Source organism: Diabrotica undecimpunctata, chromosome 1, assembly GCF_040954645.1.
Source record: "Diabrotica undecimpunctata isolate CICGRU chromosome 1, icDiaUnde3, whole genome shotgun sequence".
NCBI lineage: Eukaryota > Metazoa > Arthropoda > Insecta > Coleoptera > Chrysomelidae > Diabrotica > Diabrotica undecimpunctata.
In genome coordinates this window covers 137383787-137404151 of record NC_092803.1, presented here as the reverse complement: position 1 = coordinate 137404151, position 20365 = coordinate 137383787, and the positions used below count along the sequence as shown (strand labels likewise).

General features: G+C 32.8%; 3 protein-coding genes across 3 annotated transcripts; 1 reads left to right on the top strand and 2 right to left on the bottom strand.

The window, feature by feature from the left end:
• Positions 1-2558: 2558 nt before the first annotated feature.
• Positions 2559-6557, bottom strand: LOC140435406 (uncharacterized). Its single transcript, XM_072524163.1, has one exon. It carries the CDS (start codon positions 6555-6557, stop codon positions 2559-2561), a length of 3999 nt encoding a protein of 1332 aa, XP_072380264.1.
• A 6889-nt stretch (positions 6558-13446) lies between these two features.
• Positions 13447-19150, bottom strand: ND-B14.5B (NADH dehydrogenase (ubiquinone) B14.5 B subunit). The gene is made up of 3 exons (XM_072520068.1): positions 18950-19150; positions 18742-18885; positions 13447-13554 (listed from the first exon to the last, which is right to left on the bottom strand). Exons 1-3 carry the CDS (start codon positions 19110-19112, stop codon positions 13505-13507), a joined length of 357 nt encoding a protein of 118 aa, XP_072376169.1. The 5' UTR covers positions 19113-19150; the 3' UTR covers positions 13447-13504.
• A 388-nt stretch (positions 19151-19538) lies between these two features.
• LOC140440358 (coiled-coil domain-containing protein 134-like) lies at positions 19539-20365 on the top strand. The gene is made up of 2 exons (XM_072530813.1): positions 19539-19703; positions 19782-20365. Exons 1-2 carry the CDS (start codon positions 19583-19585, stop codon positions 20327-20329), a joined length of 669 nt encoding a protein of 222 aa, XP_072386914.1. The 5' UTR covers positions 19539-19582; the 3' UTR covers positions 20330-20365.

Genomic DNA, 20365 nt, shown 5'->3' with positions numbered 1-20365 from the left:
TTGAACAACCTAAGAAAACGGCCAAGGATGGACCAAGGTTATTTTTATTGGCTATAATTATGATGAGCATTGATCTCCTTTTTTAATCGGTAAAAGATACAGGTTAGGTTAGGAGAAACAGAAATGTCAAAGTCTTAAAATCATCTGCGCAATGGTGCATAGCGCATCTCGCATGGTAAAGGTGAAAATTTAAGGTGGGATCCCTAGATCCTTGTATTGAATCGCCCATTATGCACTCGTCACCCAAATTATATGTGCATATGACGTTACCCACGGGCAGCATGCCGAGGCCATCCAAAAACGTCGACTTACGTTATTTATTCGGTGTAAATGGGGGTCGACTAGGAGGTTGCCTGCACGGTTTGTTACCGTGTCGCCAAATTGTATGTGCCTGGCGTTAAAGTATCCGATGATGATGGCCTTATTCAGGCTAGTGAGGTATTCAAGCAACGTTTGTGAGAGGGGTTGGAGGGGGGTTTGTAAGAGACTAGTGTGAGTGTAGTGTTGTTATCGAGGTGGATGTCCACTGCCAGAAAGGCTTCGTCATTTAGGATTATGTGTGGAGGAATTGTATGAGAGGAAAAAGGGATTCCGTGTTTAATCAGGATGCCGTTACCATGTCATATCTGGCAGCGGGACGATGGAGAGTGCTATAACCAGGAAAGGTAGGATCTGTTTTGGACAGGGTGTCAGTGAGGGCTACGATTTGTATGTGAAGGAACGAGACGGATGCCCTATTGTCGTGTCACTAGAGTGCTCCTGTGGCTAAACGTAAGGGAGGCTAAGGAATTTGTGAGGTCAAGTATGAGTTGCCATCTGTCAGGAAGAAGGTTAATAAGGAGAAGGGAGGTGAATTCCATTATGGCTTTCATGTCTGATGAAAGTTCGTATGGAAGGATGCGTTTTTCGGTGGTGATGGGTTATGCCTCCTGGGGGGTTTAAGGAGTTTCCTTTCTGTGTTGGCTGAATAAGTAACATGGTCGCCACCACAGTTACGACACTTAGGTGTTCGAGGTGTAGGACAGGCAGTGGATTGGTGGTCTTGGCCACAGGTAGGGCATTTGAATTGCTTTTACGGACACTCCAATATATTGTGTCCGTTCTGGCAACACGTGCCGCAATATTTGGGAGTGGGAGGAACGGGATTAGAATTTAATGGAAGCTCGACGTGTAAACGGAGCCCGTCTAGGAATATTCCTCATGTCAGCATCTCCAAGTATTTTATCACTCATAGCAGAGCTGAAAGTATCTTTAGTAAAAAGATAAAAAAGTATCTAAGATACTAAAAGTATCTTAGATACTTTTATTTAAGATAATTTTTGGTTCATTTAAAAGTTACTTTTACTTTAGATACTTCTTAAAAGTATCTAGTATCTTTTATCTATAAAAGTATCTTTAGATACTAAAAGTATCTTAGATACAAAAAAGTATCTTAGATACAAAAAAGTATCTTAGATACTCAGGACCTGAGAAATAGATACTTTTCATGATCCGACAAGCTTCGACCTGTCGCGCCGGCCGTAGCGGGAGAGACGACTTCTTTGAATTTGATATTAACTCCGAATACTCCGATCTTCAAACGCAAAACGAAAACACTGGCTATACTGATTTTGATTATAAACGACAAGCTGAGCTGCAACTGTAGGGGAAAGGATGAGGTAGCTGGTTCGATGATTTAAAAGTAAATATTTGAAACATTATAGTCCCACCTTCCTACATTTGGTAGATAAAAAATAAATAAAACCTCGAAGGACCAGCGACCATTAGGTCGCAAAATTGCGGATTAGTAATAATATAGTGGATAGTAAAGTTAAAAGTACAATAATTAAAATAAGAATTAAGCTAGAAGTATTTTTATTGTATTATTTACATGAATGAATAAGAGTATCGGGATTGCCAACAAATCACCCTTTTTAATAATAATAAAAACATAAATGTTAATATAAAATGTTCTTAAACCACACAACTGTTTATATTAATTGTTCTTAAAGCTAAATACATGCGATTTATAGAACAAGAAAGTTTATAGTTTGTTGAATATCCGGCAACCCTGTAATTTGTCGGACCGGCATTTATGAAATGTTGGCACACAAACTGTTGATTTTCTTCTGATAAAAGAATAATTTCAGGTACTTACATATTCGATGCACAGACACTGAATTTAATTAACTATTTAATAAAATAAGTTATTTGAAAACTGCTTCTATTTGAGAAGCGTGAGAATTATAACTTGCTTCTATTTGAGAAGCTGAAAAATAAGGTTGACTTACGTGCTTCTATTTGAGAAGGCAAAGACGAAGTGATGTTAAGGGTAGTTGGGTTTGAATATTTTGAATTTTAAGAACTGACAGGCGCAGAAGATACAATGCAGCAGAAAGAAGGCGTGTCATGCTGATTGAATGTCTTAAAATTAGTGAGATATATTAGTGAGAATAACAATCATTATTAATATTATTATAGACAAACTATTGTAGAAAATATAATTAATTTTCTACATACTGGGGGGCGGGGAAAATTTAAAATATATACAATGATCGAAACGACCGTTAAGAAAAGGTTTAATCAGAAATTGGAAGAGGTGCTAATTTTATTATGGGGCGAACATATTCACCTTCTGCTGTTTTTACACGTGCAGCGCGAACTTTACCATCCCTTCCAGTCAATAATTCCAATATTCTACCTAGTGGCCAATTTAAAGGAGGGCGATCTTCAGATTGTATAAGAACTAGCTGATTGATCGCCAAGTTCTGTTGGGGTAGTTGCCATTTGGGTCTATGCTGTAGACGGTGCAAATAATCCACAGACCATTTTCTCCAAAACTCTTGTTGGAGTTTGGAACACACTTTCCAATAAGAAAGCCGATTAGTAGGGGTCCTAGAAAGATCCCTTTCTGGGTAAGAAGTAAGGGGAGCTCCAATCAGAAAATGACCAGGAGTAAGAGGCAAGAGATCATTAGGATCGTTAGAAAGGGGATACAAGGGACGACTATTTAATATGGCTTCAATTTGCACTAATAAAGTTGAAAGTTCTTCAAAAGTTAGGCAAGTATTGCCGAGCAATTTGGTTAAATGAAATTTAGCACTCTTTACAGCTGCTTCCCAGAGTCCGCCCCAATGTGGAGACCTGGGAGGGATTAATTTCCAGGTAATTTCAGTGGAAGAAAGAAAATTCTGAATTTCGTGATTATTTTCTTTGGATTTCAGAAATAAAGATAAGTCTCGTAATTGATTACGAGCTCCAATAAAATTGGTGCCATTATCAGAGTAAATTATTTGAGGATTTCCTCGACGACTAATAAATCGTTTTAATGAAGCAATAAAAGCTTCCGTGGACAAATTGGAGACAAGTTCTATATGGATAGCCTTGGTTACCATACATATAAAAATGGCTATATAAGCCTTAGTGGTAGGGGCCTTCCTTAATCTAGAGGAGCGAATCATAATAGGACCTGCAAAATCTATTCCGGTCTTAGAAAATGGACGAGCCTGTTGAACTCGATCCAAAGGCAAAGGGGACATTATCTGTGATGCAAATTGAGCATTAAATCTATGGCAAATAACACACTTTTTAATAATAGTTTTAATTCTTCGTATACCATTTAACGGCCAATATCGAAGACGAAAATTTCCAAGGACATTTTGAGCTCCACTGTGTCCTAAACGCATATGTTCCCGATAAATTAGTAGATCGACAACATGGTCATTTTCAGGGAGTAAAATGGGAAATTTCTGAGAAAAACTTAATTCGGTATATTCAAGTCGACCTCCTACACGGAGTATGCTATTTTCATCAAGGAAGATATTAAAAGGAAGTAATTTGGGAGTTGAAATAGATTTTCCCTCCTGTAATAGTTTGATTTCATTGGAAAAAGAATAAGCTTGAACCTGTTTTATAATAAAATCATGGGCATTCTTAAGCTCTTCTACTGTTAAAGGACTGCCAGAAATGTTTATCTTTTTAAATTTGAGAATCACTTTAAAACTAAAAGCGATTCCTTTTTGCATGCTAGAAAATTTCGAAAATTTTAAAAATATAGATTTCCAGAATTCTTCTGGCGATTCAGTAATGGGAAATGATACTTGCATACATTCAGGTACTTCATTTAGAAGTTCAAAAGAATCAATGGAATCAAAATCATTGGTTTGAGATAAAAAGGGAGGGCCATGAAACCAGAATTGACGAACATCAGATGAAAAATTTCCACGCGACAAATGATCAGCGGGATTTAACGGAGATCTGATATGTCGCCATGTGGTATTCCTACTATTATCACGAACAGTAAGGACTCGTTTTTTAACAAAAGGAGATATCTCTAATTCAGACCTTTTAACCCATGTTAAGGCAACTAATGAATCGGACCATAAATTAATGGACTCAATTTTGATAGTATCATGCAAAATTTGTATAATCCGAGAAGATAGGATCGCAAGTAACTCCATAGAGCACAGCTCTAATTTAGGAATTGTAAGTTTGTTCTTTAATGGATTGACTCGGGACTTTGCGGCAATTAATCTTGAAGAGAAAGTATTATCATTATAGCTAACCACAAGGTACACACAGGCTCCATAGGCTAGTTGACTAGCATCACAAAAGCCATGTAAGGAAATGGAACATATGGTTTTGTTGTCAATTAGATATCTAGGTATAGACATATTGGAAATGTCAGATAACTCAGAAAGAAACTTTTTCCAACTTTGCAAAATAGAATCGTCAAAAATGGGCGTGTCCCAGGATATTTGGGATTGCCATAGTTTTTGCATAATAAGTTTTCCCTGCACGATTAGCGGATTGATCACACCCAGGGGGTCAAACACAGAAGAAATGAAAGATAAAATACTGCGTTTAGTTAAAACAGCAGGTTCTTGTATATTAGTAGTACGAATAAGTAAGAGGTCAGACAGAGGGTTCCATTTTAATCCTAGTATATTACTAGGGGAGCCATTAATATTAAAATCAATTTCGTAGGACGAAGTTTGTGATATCGTAGATAAAAATTCAGAAGAGTTGGATTGCCATTTATGAAGCTTAAATCCGTGTTTACCCAAAATAGTATTAAGCTCAGAATATATTGTTTCTAGAGATGAAAAATCGTTAGTACCTGACAAAATATCGTCCATATAGGTTTGTCTAAGTAGAGCATACCGAGCATTAGGGAAGTTAGGATATCTCTCAGCGATATCCTTTAAGACACGCGTAGCCAAATACGGTGCACAATTTTGCCCAAAACTAAGACTTGAAAGTTGAATACAGGTGAAGGGATCAGAAGAATTTTCTCTCCATAAAAAATTTTGGAAATGACGTTGTGATGGATTTATATCTATAAATCTATACATCATTTGAATATCAGCACAAAGGACAAATTTGAAACAACGGAACCTACATAATATGTCAAAGAGATTGTCCTGTACTTGGTAACCTTTTGAAGTTAGGTCATTTAAGGACACTCCGGTATCAGTACGGGCACTAAAGTCAAAAACTACTCTCACAGGCGTTGAACTGTGTTTCCGTATTACAGCTCTGTGGGGGATAAAATATTTAAATTCATTAGTAGGATGATTGTAAAAAGATAAAGGGATTACTTGAGCGTGATTTAAAGTAAGATATTCATATATAACATTCTTATAGTTTTGAAATAAAACTGAATCACAATTGAATTTTTTCTCAAGAGAGATAAATCTTTGGCGTGCCATGCAAAAAGACTGCCCCAATTTTGTGGGCATATTTTCAAGGAAGGGCATATCGACCTGGTAACGACCTGACGGTAAAATAATAGTGGTGTTTTGGAATATTTGTTCTGCAAGTTCTTTGCTAGAACAATGATTTTTTGATAGTGGAATAGTTTCTAATTCCCAGAAACTTTCCATACGACGTGTCAACTCATCTTCTCTTTCGAATTGAACATCATTAGTTGTAATAAAAGAATGAGAAACATTATTTTGGTTTGAGGAAAAATTTAAGCGGCTCCTAGGTATAGGACCGGCGATCAAGTAACCCAGATAAGTTTCAACTAAAGAGGGGGATCTAGATCCCATATTAATAATATTAGATTTAAATAAATTAAAATAAATATCAGCACCAAGAAGTAAATTTATAGGCCCAGTTTTAAAGAAAAATGGGTCGGCAAGTTCGGGTATTATATGTTCATGTAATTTTAGAACCTCAGGAGATATAGAAAATTGGGGGAGATTATTTGTTATTTTGTTTATAACAGAACAAGAAACGTTAAAACTAATTGATGGGTTAACAAGAGAACTAAATTGTATATCTAGCACTTCTCTACTTTTAGCACAATTGGTACTACCTAACCCAGAAATATTTACAAATTGTGTTCGAGAGGACAACTGCAAATTTTTTGCAAAGGCGCTTTCAATGAGACTCATTTGACTAGCAGAATCTAATAGTGCTCTTGCCACCTTTTGTTGACCATTAGAGCATCTGATATTTACAAGAGCTGTAGGTAAAAGAACTATGTTATCAGAAATAGATACAGTATGGAGTGAAGCTTGCTGAGATGAGGGATGAGCATATTCAATATATTCATTACTTACAGGGTTCATATTTGGAGACAAAGATTTATTTACAATATGTACATTAGATGGTTCTGTTCCATGATTGTTTCCTCTAAAACGAGAGGTCGTATTTATATTTGGAACGTGATTATGCGTCTGAGTACTAGGGGATGAGTTTGATTGACTATGAAAATGTAAATAAGTGTGGTGAGATTTCCCACAAGTGGAGCATCTTTTTAAGGATTTACATTGCGGTATTGCATGAGTGTTACTGAGGCAATTTATGCAATATTTCTTAGATTTGACAAATTGATATCTTTCTAGGGGTTTTAAAGTTAAAAATTTCGAACATCCATAAATAAGATGATTAGACTCTTTACAATAAAAACAATTAGCACGGAAGTTGTAAGATTGACGTTGAAGGTTATTTGCATTAGAAACTAATGAAACCTTATTTTTTCGGCTGTCAGTCTGTCTGGAATAAGATTTGGAAGAATTGGGTTCAAAAAGATTTAAATTTTCTAAAACTGATTGTCTTTTATTCAAAAATTCAAAAAATTCTTCCGCAGTAGGAATGATTCCTGTATCTCGCTCGCTCTCAAACGCTTTCCTAGAATTGAAGTCAAGTTTTTGTTCTAGCAAAAATATAATTAAACATTCAAATTTTATTTGAGGAGTATGACCTGTATTATTTATTAAATCGAAAGTTTTACGAGAGGTAATATAGAATTCCTTCAAATCACTTGCTGTGCTTTTTGATAAACTTTTTTGTTCTACCAAAGTTTGGTACAAAGAAATTAATAACTTAAAATTATCGTCATATGTCTTTTTTAAAATATTTAGAGCAACGTTTAAATTCTGATTAGTTAGGCTCAGACTGGAAATTAAATCTAAAGGAGGACCGCGCAGTAAGCTTTTTAGATAATAAAATTTTTCCCCGTCAGTTTTTAATTTAGAGTTATTCAGCACTACCGCTGAAAAAAGATCGAAAAATGAGGGCCATTCTTGAGCCAACCCTGTAAAAGGTTTAATGTTTATTTTTGGCAAAACAACATTAGAGGATTCAATAATATCACTATTGGATAATTTTTTCTTAATATTTTCAATATTGGATCCAAGTTGAGCAATAGCAATCTCGAAACGATCTGATACTAAATTTTCTGCATCTACTTCTACATCGCTAAAATCTTCAAGTGCAATTATATCACTTTGAAGATTTTTGTAACTTTCGTAGGTACTTAAAATATTTTGTAATTTTACATTTAATATGCAGATTTCCTCCGATCCATCAAGATTTTTGATATAGGATTCGATCCTAGACAATTGAATTTTACAACCTTTACGTTTATTTTTTATAGCGGTTAGATCCATTTTAAAATACGAAAGGATTAAAAGCCACTAATCAGAAAATAAGGAATGCGCTACGCAACAAATATATGTAAATATAATATAAGCAAACTGGTAAAATTCAAATTAATTATTAATAATCATTAAAAACCTAGAAAATAATAGACAGAAAATAAAATATTACCAGTTAAAATGATAATATCAATAATAATATCACGAAAATCACAATGCAGATATCGATTATAAAAATAAAACAATAACAAACAGTTCAAAATATATAAAACGAAATATAAATACTCAATATATTATGTAGATAAATACTCAAATTCAGGTATGATCGTAAAAATGACTTCTTAAAACTACAAATAATGTTCACGAAAACGTTTTAAAATAAACTTCAAACAAACATCAGGTAGTGTTTATTTACCAAACACCCCAAAGGTTCGTAAGTAGGCAGGTAAAGATCTTTCGGCAAGACTTATAAAATCAGTCACTAAATGCCGATAAAGCTAATGTTTTTAACACAAACACAACAGATGGTGTAGAGATAAAGGAACTGGACCGTTAGTTCTGTTACTATCGCGTACTTAGGGTTGATGCAGTTTCAACAGGGTTGCCGGTTCGCAAAAATTTCTGGAAACCGAACACTCCCGATAAAGTTTTAAAATTATTTTGTCCGTTATAAAATCACTGTCACTGTTTTGAGTTTTTCATAAAAGATTGTTCAGGTGCACTCGAAGGTGATTAGCGGCATAAGTTTAGAAATTGATAGAACAATTGTGAGCAAAAATTAATAGAATAATTATGATAAAAATGTCATTTTGACAAATAACGTGCAAGCTATTGAAAAGTAATAGAATTATTATTAGACGAATGTCATTCTGACAAGAAATCCGGCTCGATAATGACCAAAACAAATGTAGGGGAAAGGATGAGGTAGCTGGTTCGATGATTTAAAAGTAAATATTTGAAACATTATAGTCCCACCTTCCTACATTTGGTAGATAAAAAATAAATAAAACCTCGAAGGACCAGCGACCATTAGGTCGCAAAATTGCGGATTAGTAATAATATAGTGGATAGTAAAGTTAAAAGTACAATAATTAAAATAAGAATTAAGCTAGAAGTATTTTTATTGTATTATTTACATGAATGAATAAGAGTATCGGGATTGCCAACAAATCACCCTTTTTAATAATAATAAAAACATAAATGTTAATATAAAATGTTCTTAAACCACACAACTGTTTATATTAATTGTTCTTAAAGCTAAATACATGCGATTTATAGAACAAGAAAGTTTATAGTTTGTTGAATATCCGGCAACCCTGTAATTTGTCGGACCGGCATTTATGAAATGTTGGCACACAAACTGTTGATTTTCTTCTGATAAAAGAATAATTTCAGGTACTTACATATTCGATGCACAGACACTGAATTTAATTAACTATTTAATAAAATAAGTTATTTGAAAACTGCTTCTATTTGAGAAGCGTGAGAATTATAACTTGCTTCTATTTGAGAAGCTGAAAAATAAGGTTGACTTACGTGCTTCTATTTGAGAAGGCAAAGACGAAGTGATGTTAAGGGTAGTTGGGTTTGAATATTTTGAATTTTAAGAACTGACAGGCGCAGAAGATACAATGCAGCAGAAAGAAGGCGTGTCATGCTGATTGAATGTCTTAAAATTAGTGAGATATATTAGTGAGAATAACAATCATTATTAATATTATTATAGACAAACTATTGTAGAAAATATAATTAATTTTCTACAGCAACTATTACAATATTTGGCCGATTCTGAAACCAACATACGAATGTTAAAAAAATATAATATTATAGAACAATTATTTAAAAAGTTCAATACGCCATTACCTTCTTCTGCAGCTGTTGAAAGAATGTTTTCTTTTGCAACTTTTATTAATTCACTAAAAGCTAGTGGTTATACTAACTATACAGCGTTCCACGTTAAGAAAATAACATTGCGGAGATAGGCCCATGTATTTATTATGGACGATAGAAGCGCAGCGATGCCACGATGAACACAAGCACGATTCAGGGTTGTATAATTTGTATTTTCGTTTTCACAGACATGAATTAAGTAATTGTTGTTTAACGTAATTGACCAAAAGTGTCCATTCGAAACAAGAGATGAAAAGTAGGGAAAATGATTTTAATTAAATAAATAGTATTTACAAAAGATAATTTTATTTTATCTTATTTTAATTATAGTAACGACAGTTGATTTGTTTTTCGGTAAGAATATCATATACCATGAATCATAGAAATCAGTAGAAAATATTGCTTAGTTAAATCATGCACTTTAATGCGTATACCTAATTACTAATTGCAACTTAAAATAATACGGTGTGCGTATGTCAGCGATTTTATGTCGTTCTCTGAGACTACATAATGATAATAAGGCTTTGTGGTTCTTCAGTTGTTATTCTGACTTTACAGTTAACATGTTAATTGAAAATGGAAATTCGAAAAATATATCGACAATCTAGTAAACCGCATGCCTGAGAGTTTTGGCAACACTGATCTCCATAAGCCTAATGTTATTTTCTTAACGTGAAACGCTCTATAGTTATTAGCTACCAAAATGTTACTATTTTTTATATTTTATCCTATTCTGTTTAAAAATTTAATTATGTTGAATGTTCTGTTTTTAATGCATAATGCATCTTATGCTGTTTTTAACACACGAATTTATGTTTATTTGATCGTGTTTTGAAAATTTAATGTTGGATTTTTGTTTTCAATACATAGTTATTAGTTTGTAATAACTTAACGTCTTTTATTTCTTATCTACCCCAAAGCCCAAAGTATACCATTTCAAAGTACCTGCTGGCTTAAACTAAAATTGTATGATAATTTAAAGGGTTAAAATGATGTTTTTAAAACAAAAGTATCGACAATCTACTGTAGAGTAGTAGAGTACCGAGTACCTTTATATTATACCCTAAAAGTATCTTAGTTACTACAAAAGTATCTAAGTATCTTAGATACTAGAAAAGCATCTAAGTATCTTTGATACATAAAAGTATCTTACATACTTAAAAGTATCTTAGATACTTAAAAGTATCTTAGATACTCAAAAGTATCTTAGATACTTAAAAGTATCTAAGATATTTTTACTCTAAATACTTTTCCGGTATTTTGTATCTTTAGATACTTTCAGAAAAAAGTATCTTAGATACTTAGTATCTTAAGATACTTTTTGCCTTAAGTATCTTAAAAGTATCTAGATACTTTTAAAAAGTATCTTTTACAGCTCTGACTCATAGTGATAACTTTCACGAAGGAGGTGGGAGTGTTATATTTGGATATAATCCTCCATAGTCGGACTATGGGTATATCCATATCATTGAAGGTGGTGGTGAGTCGGCATCGGTGTAGTAGTGTGCTACTTCTTTGACGACGACCATGTAAGTAGAAGTGAATGGAAGGGTTTTAATTTTAGATTTTGGTCGGTGTTTAGGTGTGATTAGGGTACTAGAATCACCTAATACATCACGAAGCTTCTTTTGGAGCTCTACGTGGTTTATAAGGTGGATGATGGTGAGGTGAGCGACTTGAGTGGATAGGACTTATAGAGGCGATCTGGTCGAGGGTTTACGGGTGTTAATGATTCTGAAGAAATCACGTTGGGATGTGTTAAATGGTGTAGTCTAAGGGTTTTGGTGTAGAGGGTTGTTTTGATGTGAAAGGATGAGTAGAGGTGGAGGGAATATTGGTAGGTTGTGGTCTAGGTGAATAAATGGCAGTAGCATACGATATAGGTGTGGTTGTTTGTGTTTTAGAGGGTTGGTTAATTTGTATGGTGGATGTAGGTTGTATGTTGGTGGTTTGTGTAGTTGTTGTGGGATTAGAGGTGGATGCTTGTGTAGTTGTGGTTTGTGTAGGCTGCGAAGAAGTGCCAACAGATTCACGGGACATCTGCAAGGCAGCGATCAACCTGTCTATCTGGTCAACAGGAAGGGTGTTAATGAGGTCAGTAGCGAAGGAATCGATGTAAGTATTCATGATGGGTGTGGTAATGTCTTCAGGTATGGATGGGATTCTGGGTTGACCTTGTGAAACGGGTCGATCGGGGCATTTTGCTAGCTATATGGACCTAGAAGACACCTGTTTTCCTATGCAGTCCTTTTTGCCTTTTTTTTTATAATTTGTTTTCTGTCATTTTTGGCAAATTTTTGATAAATTGTTTTCTTTGTATTATTTTTCCCTGGTTTTGGTGTAGCCCTAGTAGCTATCATCTCCCGAATTTTTCTTCTGTTTCTGAGCAAGTATGATCCAAGGAACCACGCCCACATCTCTTCCGATTCTGAGCAACGCGTCCTCGTTCATTTTGTGTGCCTCAAACATCACCAATGTCTGTTACGCTACAATATTATATAATATACTAACATAAATGAAATTGAGAATAAATAAAAATAAAACGTTCTTCTTCTTCTTCAGGTACAATCTCCGCTACGGAGGTTGGCAATCATCATAGCTATTTTAATTTTTGAGGCAGTAGCTCTAAAAAGTTGTTTTGAGCTGCATCCAAACCATTCTCTCAGGTTCTTGAGCCATGAAATTCTTCTTCTTCCGATGCTTCTTCTGCCATCTATCTTTCCTTGCATTATGAGTCGCAGGATGCCATACTTCTCGCCCCGCATCACATGTCCGAGATACTGTAACTTTCTTTCTTTAATTGTAAGTTCAACTTCCTTCTCTTTACCTATTCTTCTCAGTACTTCATTGTTCGTAACTCTATCTACTCAGGAAACCCTCATAATTCTTCTATAGGTCCACATTTCAAAGGCGTTAAGTCGTCTCATTGTGTCCAGATTTAACGTCCTTGATTCCACTCCATAGTATAGTACACTGTATACGTAACATTTTGTTAGGCGTACTTTAAGAGCTTATGTTAAATCTTTGCCACATAGGACCTTTTTCATTTTCATAAAATTAGAACGTGCTTTTTCGATTCTGACTTTGATTTCTGCAGTGTAGTCATTATTTTCTGTTATAAGTGTTCCTAGGTAAGTGTACTTTTTTACTCTTTCGATCTGCTGGCCTTCTACTGTCAAGATTTCGTTAGTATTATGGTTGTTTTTACAAATTTTCATAAAACGTTCACAAATCTAAATACACCTTATTCTAGTTTTAAAACAATTTAAAACACTGAAAAGGTCATGTAAGTCATGAATTGCAACTGCGACGTCGACATGAGGGAGGCCTCGACTGTAAACGACGTTTTACAACAAAGGGAGGAAGGGTATTAAAAAGTCAAAACTTTTTACGACATAGTTTATGGATATTCCCTTGTCCCTTGAAGCTACTCATGCAGCCCTATTCTCTTAATGAGCTTCTACAGCCTTGAGATGGGTCCTTTCATATGGACTTATGCTTTTTGTTTTTCCTTAAAACTATCCCCACTAAAACAATACACGTTTGTAATTTTTTAACTTCCAGTTCCGCTTCTCCAGCTTACTTATCACTCACATTATAAAATTGATGTATATTGTTGAACAATATTGTTAATAAGATACATCCATTTCTTATCTATAACTGGGTTTCTTATGTAATACACCACAAATTCTTTAAATAATATATTTAAATTCACAATATATACTACATAAACTTATATCAAACTATTAACGAATAGGAATCCAAGCATCAAAGACGTCTTTGTATTGTTTTCTCTCTGAAAAATATACAAAAAAATTATCAATTGCATTAGTTGTCATTAGCGTTGTTATAAATGAGACTTTAGAAAACCTATTAAAGGAGATATAATTAACATGCATATTATGATCTTTTACAGCTAAAAATATTTTATGTTAAACAAACCATCATAATATCTCGATAATTATTTGAACTCAATTACATATATACGTGAACTGAGAATATTAAGAAAAAGACTTTGAGATACTGCATTTAATATGTATGTGAATTTACCATGGACGTATAAACATAGATGGACCCAGCAATAAGATACCTTAAACACACACTGTTTTGAAGCTTCGATATTCCTGGACAAGAGGGTAAAGGGGAGTAAAACGGGTATCGATAGACTGTGATACTTCCTCAATGAGCATAAGCGTGCTTGAATTTTTACTCGCGGGGATAATTATTCAGACGTTAATAATTGGAAGTAGTAATAATGTATAAAAACACGTTTTTATAGAAAAAATAAAATACAATTTTATTTGCTTTAAAATTAATACAATAAAATATAGTTGAGCTCAAGTTGATTTTTTAATAGGTATCAAATAATCCTACGATAAAAAAACAATTAAAAAATATACATTTGTCAACTTTAAGTACATACCTATATTTATTGGTAATGTGTTAAAACATATTTTTTCAAATTGTGACAAATTTGTTTTAATACAATATGAATAGATTCCTCGTAGTAAGGGTTTCTGCTACAAAATTATTTATTGATCATTCCAAAGCTCTTGCTGGCATTTGACATAAAATTATTTGCAAATATACCTACTTATTAAAAAGTAGGCGTGAAAATGTATAAATTATTGGAAAGCTATTTACCGAACAGAAATATTAAAGTAAAAATGGTAAATAGACATAATAGAAGATGTTGGTATAGAAATAAATTTTTATTGATTGCGAAATAAAACAGTCTTAGTAAGAACGCTTCTTATGCGCACGGTGTTAGCATCTAAAGTAGTCCTCGTTTCATGATGAATTCCAATTTTAAAATATTTTTCAAGAACCAATTTTAAAAGTTGCATAGAGTGACCATCGATTGCATTTTCATCATACAATGGTCACCAAAATGCTCATAGATTGATTTTGCGACAATTTTTATGGTTTTATTAATCAAAATATTCATAAGGTTTTTAACTCGTCTGTTGTAGATATTTATAGTTTTATTAAAAAATCTGAAATATTTTTCAGCTTCCTTACAAGTTTAAATAACCAAAAAGGATGCTTTTGAAAGGTTTTTATACTGTTTTCTCTGTTGAAGTTTAGAGTAAGTTTCATCATTAATCAATATTATTTGGAAACCTACATAGAAAAATAAATGAGTTTTATTCATTTCACTAATTTATTGTTAATTCATGAGAAATATTAAATTAAAAAGCTACTAAACAGATCTTTTTAATCAGATGATGTCTACTTACAATTTAAAAATATCTATACTAATTTCATGAACTAATATCTTGTTCAATACATTAATTGATATTAATTACTATTTAACTGGGAATAAGCCACAATTAAAGGTTAAAATACGTTTATTGACGTTTCAATTTCCACTTCGGAAATCGTTTTTTTTTCGAAAACGATTTCCGAAGTGGAAATTGAAACGTCAATAAACGTATTTTAACCTTTAATTGTGGCTTATTCCCAGTTAAATAGTAATTAATTTAAAATGCCACAAGAAAATAGCTTCAGAACAATATTAATTGATATGAATAAACCCAATGGTACGCCTATGAAAGACATATTTTAAAATGTAAACACACAGGCTTCCTCAGTTCGTCATCTTAAATAATGTAAACAAACAGTACCTACAAATTAAATGAGACATTGGGATGTTAACATTTCGTTTTTTTTGCAAATGCAAAACTGTAGCACCATTATTATAATTTATTTATTTCACTATTTACAAATATCACTTAAAATACAGCCAAAAAATATCGAAAAACAACTTTTCCTCATCTTGGGTAAAAAGTAAATAAACATGGACATGACATGGAACAGCATTTGAAGTTTGACGTAGAGCCATAAGACAGAGAAATGTAAACACCGTTGCCATTAATAAATAGGTTTCAGTGCTTCTACATATAAAATAATTGGTTGATATCTGTTATACGCTATTATTAAATGATATGCACACTATGTGCACACTTGATGTTTTAATTACAATTAAATATATTAATATAAGTAATAAATTATTATTTTGGTTTGATAGCACCTGTAGAGTATAAAATAAATAGTAATATTTTCAGCGATACGTGAATAAGATATTTTAATAAAAAAATGTGACAACATTTGAAGGTGCTGAGAATGTGACCTAGTCAAATAATTTTGGCTTCACATTTTTATGTAAATAACTGAGTCCATCTGTGTTTATACGTCCATGGAATTTACTAAAAAGTAATTTCATCTTCCATAAAAGACGTTGATGTATACATGCTGCCACTTAGGTTTGTAAAAGATATTTTGAAATTAATAAAAAGTTCTGTTACATGATCTCTGTTGATGTAGAATATATTATATTTATTTCAAGTTAAAATTAAAAAGTGAACGCACCTAGAGCATTGCTGGCATGTGATATAAAACAATGTTGTATACACTATCAATGCACTTGGCACCTTTGCATTCATTTGTTTTTAAAATATTCATATATATGTTTCCTGTGGTTGATTCCCGGACGGAAAATGTTAAGGGTCTTCATAGGAATTTTCGAGCTTTGACAGTTATTAGTGGCCTTATTGTTGAAACTACATCTGTCAAATTGATTGTCATTTATTAAGTTTTGCGATATCACCCTCTATGGATATAACATATACCATTTTCAAATGGTAAAATTGTTTTATCAAAAGGATTTTCTGTTCAGGAAACTTTCCATGTGATTGCGGTTGTGGCATAAAAACACACAGAGATTTCAATGCAAAACGTGATATTGGGGAAATATATTATTAAACACGAAAATGAAATTGTTAATATAATAGGTACAGTATATATTTACAAATATCCTACATTATATAAACAACGCAATTCGCATATTTAAAGCGAAAATGTAGATAGGCATAAATCAATTACCATCGCTGACAAAGTTTTGTAATGTAGTAAGCAACCCCACCTGGTTAACTTTATACATGTTAAGTTATACAATCCGTCTTTCTTTTGAAAAGTGAACATGGAAAATCAGTTGATCTAATGAAGCGGGAGCCAGACACAATATTGGTGGATAAATGTAAGTCAAATGGTTCAGTTAACCATCAACCAAGACCCATACAGCGATTAAATGCAATATCTGCTGAATACTTCGCCACTACCCATGAGAGTGGGAGAATCCAAGGGCAGTCGATTTTACGTCACTCACAAGAACTTGGCAATTCAAAAACCACAACTTGGCGAATTTTGCATCGAGACTTAAGCCAGATGAGATCCAAGAGCGCCCAGTGCATCCCGGAAAAGTCACTTTTGTTTTATTTACTGACATGTCCTGACCTAACCTTGCAAATAAATATAAATAGGGAATGTTATAGACAATGTTATTAAGCATATGTTTTTTGTTTTTTCCTTAATTTTTCCACCACCAAGGTGTTGCAAAATATAAATTAAGATTCTTGAGATATCATTAACAATTTATGCCTGGCAACAATTGATAAATAATTCAAAGTGATATAGGAAAATGTTATATTAACAAACAATAAATACACCATTCCCTAAATTTAGCATTAATACTGTACAAAAGTGATGTAGATATAGAGCTAACATAGCAAAAGAAACTTTAATTAGAGTATATCTAAGAAGAATACTATATTTAAAAGTACTAACAAACCATCAAATATGTTTTAAAATAAAAATATACAACCACATGTTATAATTAGAGAAATATGACCAAAGAAATTTTTAAAGCTGATATCCAATGGTCAGTATCAAATTAATATAAGAATGGTTTAGAAACCTAAACAAACTGTGTATGGATGACTTAAATGACCATCTCCTATGTATTTTAGGCTATAATAAAATAAAAAACCGAAAAGTGGCAGATAAGCTAACGAATTCAGCATTTATTTTGTGGAATAAATGGAAAGAAGAATACTGGTAGGAATAAAACAAAAATTCAAAAAATTAACTAGGTATCTAAAAACGAATCAAGAATTAGACCATTTAATAATCTACCTAACTATACTCAGAAATATATGTCTCTACTGGAACACAATAGATATGTACAGTAATACACGGAGCTTACACCATAGGTTGGACCAAGTGATAACCCTGTAAGTGAGTGTATAATTTCGTATATATATAAGCTATATAAATTTCCTCATAGCATGCTAATAATTTTTTAATTCCTTGCTTTGTAGAAGAAATATGCTCATCGCAGTAGTCTATATGTTTTCTAAAATTTGTAATTGCTTTTTAATTAAACTCAGGCCTTCATTTAAGTTTCCAACCATCATTTGATCCTCTGTTTCTCCGGTACTCCGCAAATGAAACTTAAAAAAACATACACACACATTCTGTAGACACAAGGCCATAGCTAAGATATACATAACACAAAATAAAATGTAGCTATATGTTGATCCGCAGAGAATAAAAATAATACTAGAAACTGCAGAGATGAAAACCCTTAGAAAAATCAAGAGTAAGAAACTATGGGATATAGCTATTAGTACAGATATAGAATGAAGATGCAAAGTGGAGAACAAAAGTAGAAGGGAAGCTATAAGCCAAATGACAACAAATAGAGTAGTAATGACAGTGAGAAATGGTTTCCCAATAGGAAGACAACTTACTGGAGACACATTGGAAAACAGATGGTCATGTCTACATAAAAAAAGGAAGACATCGGAATTTTTAACAAAATATATGTTTTGTTCCATCTGTTGTTTCTGCTTAGTACTGAATTTACAAAATTTGATGTCTCTAAGAAAATAAATCTCAGTGCACTGAATTACTACTTTATCTTGAAATTTCATTGAGTTTTCGGCACATTTCAAGCTTAAATTACTGCTTTAAAAACATAGGCCAGATGTGCCTTTTTTATCATAAAGCTACATATATGGGAGAATCATAATCCATGATTCCAATAATTGTTGTAGGGTAAATTTTATTTACTTTGTTTGAATCTCTTTCTTAAATTCGTAGACTTAAATAATATTGATCATCAATTTGCACAAGTATTTACCAAAAGGTGGAAAATCTTCAGGATGTAGTTCTATATAGTGACGAAGTACAGCATCTCTGTCCGCTAAGTATTTGTTCCTATAATCATCAACTATTTTCCCAATGCCACCGCAAACACCAGCAACTAAAATGTGTTTCTGGATACCTAAAAACTCACTAAATATAGTTATGTAATAGTTTTAATATTTTTGATTTGAGGTTATAGTTACCGCTGAAAAGGGGTTTCCTGGTTCCATAATTAGCTATAATCACACTAACGAATCCCATGGCACCTAATATTAGTGGATTCCATACTTTACTCAAAAGTGGTGGTTCTCTATATCCTTCAAATAACTCCAAAGGAGTTGTAGCAATTTTTGGACCAGTCGCCATTTTTGTTATTATGTTATGACACAAGACAAGAGACAAGACAAGATAAGCCAACCTCATTCCACTAAAGAGGGGGTTAGGATCACGGCAGAGAACTACGAACACGTAGTTCTCTGATCACGGTTCGTAGACTTTACTTTACTACCATCACAGAATACTAATCACAACTTTTTGTGTATTCTGTGGTAGCACAGAATACTACTTAGTATTCTGTGCTACGAACCGTTCAGATCATCAGGCATCAGGTAAATAAACTTTCTTCTTTTTATTGGCATATAATGTAAAAAACTATTATCACAGCAAAAATATTTTTATAAAAGTCGTTGTTACACCTAGCACCAATTATTACTTTTCAAACTTGTGACTACTTTATAATTAATATAATTCTTCAAAAAATATATTGTCTACATAAAATAAAAAAAGAAGTAAAATAAACTGGCCTCAGCTGATGGTGACAGTATCAACTACTCAAAATGTTGTTTGAGGTTATGTTGAAATCAAGAATATTTTTCTTTTTGTATATTATTTTTATTTTCTTACCTCTAATATATTCTGAAACACAAAATCAGGAATCAGAAGCCGCAGAAGAACTTTGTATCCTTTAGCAATGTAAAACATTCTTAATAATAATATTATTTCGTACTGTTTTACCACCTTAACACTTACACATAGATAAAAAATTATTTAAACAACAGCGACTAGAACAATTAAACGCAATAAAGAGCTTCGAAAAAACATCGAATTATGAAAAGCAATATGCTATGATTACTTTAATGGCTGAAAAGATATTTGATACTATTACTGAAAGTAGAGTCTTTGTAGAATCCTCATTTGTACCTGGAATTTCGGAGTTTCCTTTGGATAATGAAAGAAAAGCAGCTATATCCAGTATATTGGAGAATACTGTACTATTTTCCGAGATTGCATTAAGATTTCCAGAAATTTCTACTTCTTTATTAAAAAGAAATAAAAACTGGGATCTTGTACTTCAATGGGGTATTGCATTTACTTATCATATGAGGCATCTTTTAGATGACAATACCATACAGCTGCTGAGATTAGTGAGTCAGGAATTAAATCATGTTGAAAGACACCCAGATTATGTAAATCCTTATAGAAAGTCTCCAGAAGTACAAAAAGATATTGTACAACCAAAGCCCAAGAAGAAAAAGAAAATTATTAAGAAAGGACCAAAGTTATCTACTCGTTTTGAGTTGTAAAAACTTTTTAATGTCAATAAAAATGTTTTTAAATGA